This window comes from Echeneis naucrates, chromosome 21 (genome assembly GCF_900963305.1).
Source record: "Echeneis naucrates chromosome 21, fEcheNa1.1, whole genome shotgun sequence".
Lineage (NCBI taxonomy): Eukaryota > Metazoa > Chordata > Actinopteri > Carangiformes > Echeneidae > Echeneis > Echeneis naucrates.
In genome coordinates this window covers 5023892-5032368 of record NC_042531.1, presented here as the reverse complement: position 1 = coordinate 5032368, position 8477 = coordinate 5023892, and the positions used below count along the sequence as shown (strand labels likewise).

General features: G+C 42.9%; 1 protein-coding gene across 1 annotated transcript; it reads right to left on the bottom strand.

Moving 5' to 3' along the window:
* Window positions 1-333: 333 nt before the first annotated feature.
* Window positions 334-4762, bottom strand: LOC115061934 (four and a half LIM domains protein 2). The gene is made up of 6 exons (XM_029530518.1): window positions 4657-4762; window positions 2371-2546; window positions 2118-2292; window positions 1397-1566; window positions 1089-1275; window positions 334-998 (listed from the first exon to the last, which is right to left on the bottom strand). Exons 2-6 carry the CDS (start codon window positions 2524-2526, stop codon window positions 847-849), a joined length of 840 nt encoding a protein of 279 aa, XP_029386378.1. The 5' UTR covers window positions 2527-2546; window positions 4657-4762; the 3' UTR covers window positions 334-846.
* Between the last annotated feature and the right edge of the window lie 3715 nt (window positions 4763-8477).

The window sequence follows — 8477 nt, the reverse complement described above, 5'->3', positions numbered from 1 at the left end:
CTGAATACATACTGTCCTGGTTTACGTCTTCTTAAAGTGTGTTTTGTGTTTGTTGAAGGTTTTGCACCTGATTGTTGACAACTTTTAAAATAAAGGAAAGAAAAGAAAGAAAGCAAAGGTCTGATCACTTCCAGTGGAATCATCCAGAACAGACTCTTCTCAGGTGGGGGAGCTCTGCACGTTAAAACCTTACAACAGTGAGGGCCACCTGACAGGTATTGTAATATATATAGAATATTGTAATTTATTTTGCTTTGAGGGGTGTAGACCCTGCAATCAAACATTTTTAAAAACGTAATTAAATTTTAAATTACTGTGCATTTACTACTTAAATGTTGCCAAACAAAACATTTTATTATGCTTTTTTTTTTATTCACAGTGTATGTAGTTTCATGCACAAACACAAGTATTTGCATTTAAAGGAGTAAAATGCTGTATATTTACCTAGATACACCAGAACTCGTTCACAAAACTCCAACTAATTACAGCATCAAGCCAATCCATGCACAAAGCACGTTGAAATTGAATAAAAATTTTAGATTTATTTCAAAATGTTTATAGTGTCTCTCAGCAAACGTGTTGCTCGTTAATAAGCAAATCTCTTTGCATTCATTTTAAGTTATTTTGTTAGTAAGGACTTTTTCTAAACAATTTCAAATGTAGTTTTCTGCATTCGAAAAACATTGTTAGTTTGTATTTCATGGCATAAAACAATGTACATTCATAGCAAGGCTTGATAGTAAAGATGCTTTACTCTGTGCTCAGGTAGTATTTATTGCATTTTTCTTATTCCTGGATCATAATATTGGGCTCCAATAAGATTTATCCGTCATCCATCAGACCGGATCACATGTCTTTGCCACACTCTGGGCACAGGATATCATCACGCTCGGTGAGGAACCCACGCCCAACCAGGGACACGGAGCACTTCTTACAGTTGAAGCAGTCATTGTGCCACTGGCGCTCCTCAAAGGAAATGTACTTGCTGCCTCCGAGGCCTGGAAGTTAAAATGACATGTAAGTCCAGGCATCAGCGAAACAGGACAGATCATGTAGCAGACGGAGGGAGACCAACGATGAGCGGTTACCGCTGATTGGCGTGGTGCAGGAGGCACACTTCTTGGCATAAAGGTTGCAGAAGCAGTTGAGACAATAAGCAAAGTCGTCTCTAGAGGTGAACCTCTGGCCAGACAACTGCTGCTTGCAGCTAGTGCACAGGAAGCAGTCCTTGTGCCAGGGCTGGTCACGATAGGTCACCCCGCCAGTGGTGATGGGCTGATAGGAGTAAATTGTTGGAGAGCGGTGTAAGTTTGTGGTTCTTTGAATAAAGACTGAGACTAATTCAGCACTGCTTTGGAAATCGGTTAAAGCTGGCTTCATGATTTGGGCCTCCTACCTTCTTGCAGTGCACACATTGCATGGCAAACTGCTTCTCATAGCAGGGCACACAGAAGTTGTGGCTGTCCTTAGGGATGAAGCTCTTGGTGCCAATGGGCTGCTGGCATCTCTGGCAGGTGAAGCAGGTCTCATGCCAGCTGTTCCCCTTGTGCTCCATTTTCCTGGAGCCTGCAGAGAAACATAAACTCAAAAGAGTAAAGGATGTAAAGAAACTGGGGGGGGGGGGGATCAAACCAAACCCGTTTAGTGCAGAAATCTGTTTTTTGTTTTGTTAATCGTAATGTGATTTAACCACCTTGAGGCAATTTGTGAACACAATAAGTTTTGTGCATGCTGATGACTTTCTGCCTCTTTATTAATGTGTCATCATCTTTACTACGGTTTAGAGGAACTATAAAGTTTCAAATTTAGTAAAACAAAAAAAATTGTGCCTAAAATCTTGGTAAAAATATGGTTTTGAAATAGACAATTTAGAGGAAAAAGATTTGTCCTTAACTCCCCATTAACTCGTAGAAATGTTCTTATGTAACGCTCCAGTGACGACATGTACAGTTCACACTCTTACATAATTACACACAATTATAATTATGGCCCATCGCACTCATTCAAGGGTGCAATGAAAGTATTTCTGGCGAAGACTCTGTAGTAATTCACTCAAACCAGCTCCAGCTTACTATTCTAATGGATTTTCACTTCTAGTGGCTTTTTTTTTTCTGTACCTGGCATGATAGTTTTCTTGCAGTCATGGCACTTGGAGGAGTACTCATTGGAGTAGCACTCGGTGCAGAGGAGCTGCTCATCCTTGGTGGAGAAGGGCTTGTCCACCAGCGAGCGCTTGCATTGGAAGCACTTGAAACAGTCCTCATGCCAGTGACGGTCCTTGTATGAAAGATCCTGCGAGAACAACGGCAGACTTGTTGAAGTAATGCAGAAGCATATGCTAAATCGTTTTTTGTGCGAGAGACTTCCTACCCTGGTGTTGCAGCCAATGGGCTTCTTGCACTCCTCACAGGTGTTGGAGTACAGGCTCTCGTAACATTTCACACAGTAGGGATTTTCCTCTCTCAGAACATACTTCTTCCCAAACAGGGACTCTTTGCAGTAGTGGCAGTCGTAGCGCTCAGTCATGTTGACCCAGGGTCACTCACCTGACAGAGAGAGCGGGAAGAGCAAACGCAGAAGTGAGGAGAACATACTGTATTCTGTCAAACGGCATCCTGTCACCCAAATAGCAGGTCTTGTAGGCAGTTTTGACTTTTTGCCTCTCAGAATCCATCTTTCCAGTGACACTGATGCTCAGCTCAGAGCACTACAGTAAATCCTCAGATATAAATGTTTTCCAGGATGAGATCCTTCACGCCACAGGGGTTTTTCCACGCTGCAGATTCCCCCCTTTCATCTTCCCATCCCGTCTCTCAGCACTCCCTTTATTTTGCTCTCAGTGTCAGAGGCAGAAGGTGACAGATGAGGGGGATATAAATAACTCCTATCAGTCCTGCTTAGAGACAGTCGACTTCTGAACCAACGCATACCAACACCCACCATGCCGCTGTACACTGACCCATCCACCACCTCACCTCCAGCTGTCACCACCCCATCACTGTATCCCTTGTCGTCGTGGGTTGTGTGTATGCGAGTGTGTGCGTTTGTCCGCAAATAAATAGGTTTGAATGGCACATGTAAAGATGACAACCCACAGCCCGCAGCTGTTAGTGGTCTGGCTGTTAAGCCTGCTGGTGATCCCACCTGAGTCTAAATACTCCTACACCCTGCAGACTGAGGACACTGCAGGCAGTATGTGTGGCTGTGTATAATATGTACATATAAGAAAAGTACATAAAGCTCTCAAAACGTTTTTTGTGTGTGTCCATTGAATCCTAAGCACGACTTTGACTGTATAAGGAGGCTGGGAAAAAAGTTGGTAAAACCTTTATCTGAATGTTTGTTCTTCTTTAGACTGTCTGAACATCTTCCTCTTGATTTATTTGCAATCACAGCATATTCCTGCCTTGGCGGCTTAACATGAGACCTGTGAGTGATTTGTGATGCTCTTGACATTCAAAAGGTTAGTGTACTTTATGTGGTTCGAGCTGAGACGGCTAATCTGCGAGTCCTCGCTGCTCTGAGCGTTCTCAACCCCTCCCACATTCCCGCATTGTCTGCTGCTCCCACCATGACTCACCTAGCTTACATAAGGATTTATCTGACTCCTAAAAATAAAAAAAGGATAATCTGAACCATCACAAATAAAACCTCTAGCTTTTCAGCCATGGCATTCAGGTGTTTGCCAGCTTCTGGGTTCTCTTTGAGGCTTCCATCCTGGAGCCTCTCAAAACTGACATGGTTTGTGTTGGACCACTGTGCAGCCTGGTCCGTCCCCAGAAATTTCCAGCGCTTAAAGACAACTTGCCTGTTTTTTAGAGGTGAGGAACCGCTCATATATTGCTGTCTTTATATGAACCATCAACTTCTTTCAGAACTCATTGCTGAAAATGAATGAAACGATGATGAAAGTAACAAAACTTAACTCTAATTTTCGTTTAGACATGCACAGGATGTTACCCAAAATGCAAAGCATCAATTTCTTTATCTGGCTGTGACCCCTCTAAACAGCAAACTTCTACTTCTGGAGGAATTTCTCATCACAAAGTGAGCCTGAGCAGCATCCACTAAGAATTGCCTTGTAGATAGATAATAGATGAGGCAATAAAATATAAAATTAATTTAGGCTCTAGATTTAAAATGATTTTCACAGGAATCCCTTAAGTTAATAATGTATAAAGAGTTTCCATGTTCACGCTGAATTTTATGACAGCAAAATGTTATTTAGGGAAAAAAGAAAGAGAACAGACGTGCAAAAGTAAAAGTCACCACTGTGTAATGTATTACTCAGTAAGAAGGTGACAACCTCATCAACACTGAGGTGCTGAAGGGAAGCGTGAAGTTGATGAGGAGAGAAGACTGGAAGGTGGAAATCAACTCTGCTAACAGGGGTCAACAATGGCTGTGCGTTTTTTGGACAAAAAAAATGAGAAAGATAATTTAATAAAAGAGGAAATCAGGCTGCAGGGAAGAGGTGGGGGGGTTAAATAGTGAGGACACTGTGCAGGTGGGTGGGGAGGCAGATAGGAGGATGCCGGATGTGGACCAGGGAATGGAAGACACGGTGAATGAAGACCAGCGAGAAGGATGGATAGGTGGAGAGATGGATGAGTGGATGGATGGATAGTGGAGCAGCTGAACAGAGCTGGGTCTTACCTTCCTGTCTGAGGAGTGTGTGCCTGTGCGGAGTCTGTGGCAGACTGAGAGACGAGCCTCCAGCTCGGCTGTAGTTACTCCTGATTGCATTACTCCACCCATCAGGGGCTAATTGAAAATGGAGGAGGAGCGATGGCAAGGGAGGGGGTGGTTAGAATGATTGTGGGGGGGGGCAGGGGATCTTTTTTGAGATGATCTAAAAATACAGCAGTGCTTCACAGAGATAACCCCGAGGCCGCTTGTACTCATTCAGTCACCAGTAAGACCATCTGGCCTTTTAAGGTCGCTCACTTGTCGTTCATCCGCTCACTCGCATACTCACTCAGTGATTCATCACTCACATGCTAAAATTTCACTTTTTCATTTCCACTGTGGTTTCTGCCCTCCACAGACACACTATATCATGTCTCCTGTTTCCTGCTTCCCAGAGGAAAGCAAGTCGGACCACTGAACTGTTGTTTTTGTTTCATCCCAGATATCTGCGGCTGTCATTATCATAAGACAAACACAAACACACGCTGAGTATGTTGCATAATGCGCCAATATTCGTGTGGTCCCTGATGTGTGATGGAAAGGATGCCAGGGGTCAAATGTCAAAGACTGTTGTCCTTTGAGATTTATCCCCACTCATATGTCTCGTCTGTCTTTACCTCCCTATATTCCTCCTCACAGGGGAATATGCATTCAGTCCCAAACGTCCTACGTGTTGAATATCGTATCCCGGCCTGGTAATGTCAGACGTCCGCATGGTTTCTAAGAAAATTGTAGCAGGATTTTTTTGTAACCTCACTCTCTCTTGTTCACACTGCTGCTCCGGCCCCCCCCCCTCCCCCCCCCTCCATCACCCAGAACGCTCTTCTCAACTCTTTCTCTCCTCATCCCAACTCTCTCTCCCCCTCTGAGACAGGTTTTCCTGACCTGGTGGTCCCTCCTGTGAGAAAATGCGTCAGCAGTGCTCCACTAAGATTATGTGCTCTATTTGTGGTGAGCCATAAAGAGTTTAGTGCTTAGCAAAATGTTCAATCAGTTTGTATATAGAAGCGCGGTTATGTTTGAACATTGGTCGACCACTTTGGAGGCTACAGACTAAACTACGGGATTTATTCTTCATTGGATTACCATTAATTTAGGGGTTGAATTTAATCAGTCAGTTTATTTGGTAATGTCTATTCATCGAGTAAAAATTCAAATACATTATAATAGGTCTAATGTTTAATACTGTTTAATGATCAAATACCTGCAGAACAAATGAATGAGCTGCACTCGTTGAACTGGTCGTACAGCTTTTCTGTATATTTACATCAAATCACCACTGCTTTTGTGTCCGTGCTCACGGAGCTATTGAGCAGTTTCCACGTAAAAATCCCAGTTCGCAAAACAAATCGGACCTTTTTGGCTACTGGCTTGTTTTCTTTTGGATTCCACAGCACTAATTGGGCCCATACACACCATAGTTGTCAAATACAACTTCCACATCTGGACTGATTTGGAGAAAAACAGTCAGAATATGGCTCCGACTCAGGCCGAGGAGGTGGATTTTACTGTTTGAAGACAGCGTTTTTATCTTTCTTTACCACTGACGTCGGTTAATTGGAGTAATATTTTATTAACTCTGAAGTCACAGGCTTTGTAGTTGTTACCAACTGAGATTAAATTAAAATCGCCTGGCACAGTTCAATTCTAAACAGTTGAGGATAGTTCAGCAATATTTTCGCGATGCCATTTTAAACACATTTGAAATGGACAACTGGGACCAACAAGAGGCCGGGCCTGTTGGTCATTGTTGAAATTAAAGTCAGATGACAGTTTACTGCAGGGAAGACAGAAGTTGCTCAGTACGAGTTCAGAACAACAAGACCAGGAATAGATTTGATTAGATTACTTCATCTTAAGAGGAGCCGCCATCGTTTCCTTCATGTATCCAATGTGCTTTTCGTCAAAAAGTATACATTTCTTCAGAAAAACTTGGCTGCATATATAAATCACAGCTTCATCAACATCCCCATTTATTAGAAATCTATACTTAAAAACAATACAGCAACACTTAACTATCTAACTCAGGCTCTCTCTCTTTTTTTTTTTCGCTTAATTTCAGGCATGTGATCCGGTTTAACCTCACAGGACTAATCTGCTTTTCTGCCAATTGAACCACCGCCCACAAAACTGGTCGAGTATGCCTTCAGTCTTTGCTCCCCTGCCGCCAGCATGTGCTTCTCTGTTGCCCTCAGCTGGCGCACAGTTACACCCCCCACCCCCTGGCTGCACTGTACCCTCTGGGTCGACGCCTCCAGCTCAGCTGCTAAGGCCAGCGGATAAAGGTGCAGCTGTCTGGGCACTGCAAGGCTATCGTGATGTTAAAGCCCGGTGCTTACTTCTGTTGCATACGGAAAGGTCAAACCAGGCGGACTCCATCAGCACTGGAGGACCGTTAATCATTAATGCCGCAGGAACCAATTGGACTGGAATTTCTCTGGGTCATCCAAGAGCCAATATCATTCTCTGGAAGAACTTTCCTGACTGCCGAATCGGTCATGTTGGTTGAGAGGGATCCCAGCACCTCATCTTAAAGACTGTGCAATGTCATAATACGGTCTCAAATGGGCCATTAGAACTGATGAAGGGGGACAGAATCATTTTGGGCTCCCTCAGTGGGAATACGGCGTATTTACAACTTAGCAAGTTGACAGCAGGAGTCTCCTCTCTGTGGCTGCCCAACAGGCTCAATCTGACTTTTGAGACTCGAATATTAATTATAGTATACCACACCAGATAACCTGCATAAAAGGGAAGAGAAGATCACCGTAACATCTTGTCACGCTTCCAAAAAATATGAGTCTAGAGGCTTTAAGCTTGTGGAAACAGCTCGCCTGGCTCTTTCCACAGAGACACATGAGTACCGACTTCAAGAAGTTAGTTTATCATGTTTCCAGCCCAGTTTAGACTAAACCCCGCCCAACTACGCAGAAGTGGACTTTTTTGTTTTTTCATATGAATGGAAACCAGAAAGTAATATCCAATTAAAACGACACCATTTCACGATTGGATTTAAGTTTTAACTATAAAAGAACTATGTAATGACTTATTTGTTCTGTATTATGAATTATTCCGTTGGAGTTGTCCTCTGCACTGAGCTGTCTGCCGGCCAGATGCACCCTTAAATCCCAAACGTCAAATTCTTTACAGTAAATGTTGAGTCTGGCTGCTATACAGCTCAGGGATTTATCACCGCTTCACTTCTGATCAGGAAAGGAAATGTACTCTTCCAACATTAAAATTTACCAACTCTGAATAACGCTGTCCTCTGTGATGACCAAACCCAAATATAATTTACAAATATTTTGAAGCAATGAGTCCATTTGCCCTGCCAAAAGGCCATTCTGTCACCAATAAACTTTATAATCGCATTTCCTGGGATGTTGGCAGGAATGCGACCTCCAAAGGTATTTGGGATTCAGGATTTTACACAAGGTCACATCAGGCTAAATGACCGACATCAGTGCGATGGCACGAAGCAAAGAAAGAGAGAAAATGAACGGAGGAAGTATTTAATCATCATGATGCATTCAGGTGAAAAAGCAAACGCAGTGATCGGAGGAAGCTGCTTTAGTTTGTGAGAACAAAAAAACCAGTTGATCCCATCACTTGAGTTGAGCTGCTGCTATGACGCCTTTAAGATAAATTACTGCTGTAAGTTCAAGCATGAAGCCTCTGGTTATCTTTTTTGTGTAATATTTTGCCTTTCTTGGTAAAAACACAATCAGGTTTGTTAAGTTTTTTTTTTATTTTTTTATTGGTGGTAGGATTTCTTTACTTTATGATTA

Bases quoted from the DNA above. Each gene is read 5' to 3' on its own strand.
- LOC115061934 (XM_029530518.1), bottom strand. From the start codon at position 2,526: ATGACTGAGCGCTACGACTGCCACTACTGCAAAGAGTCCCTGTTTGGG. The intron at 1,567-2,117 runs GTACAGAAAAAA...GTTTCTCTGCAG, and splicing joins CAAGAAAACTATCATGCCAG to GCTCCAGGAAAATGGAGCAC. The intron at 1,276-1,396 runs GTAGGAGGCCCA...TACTCCTATCAG, and splicing joins AATGTGTGCACTGCAAGAAG to CCCATCACCACTGGCGGGGT.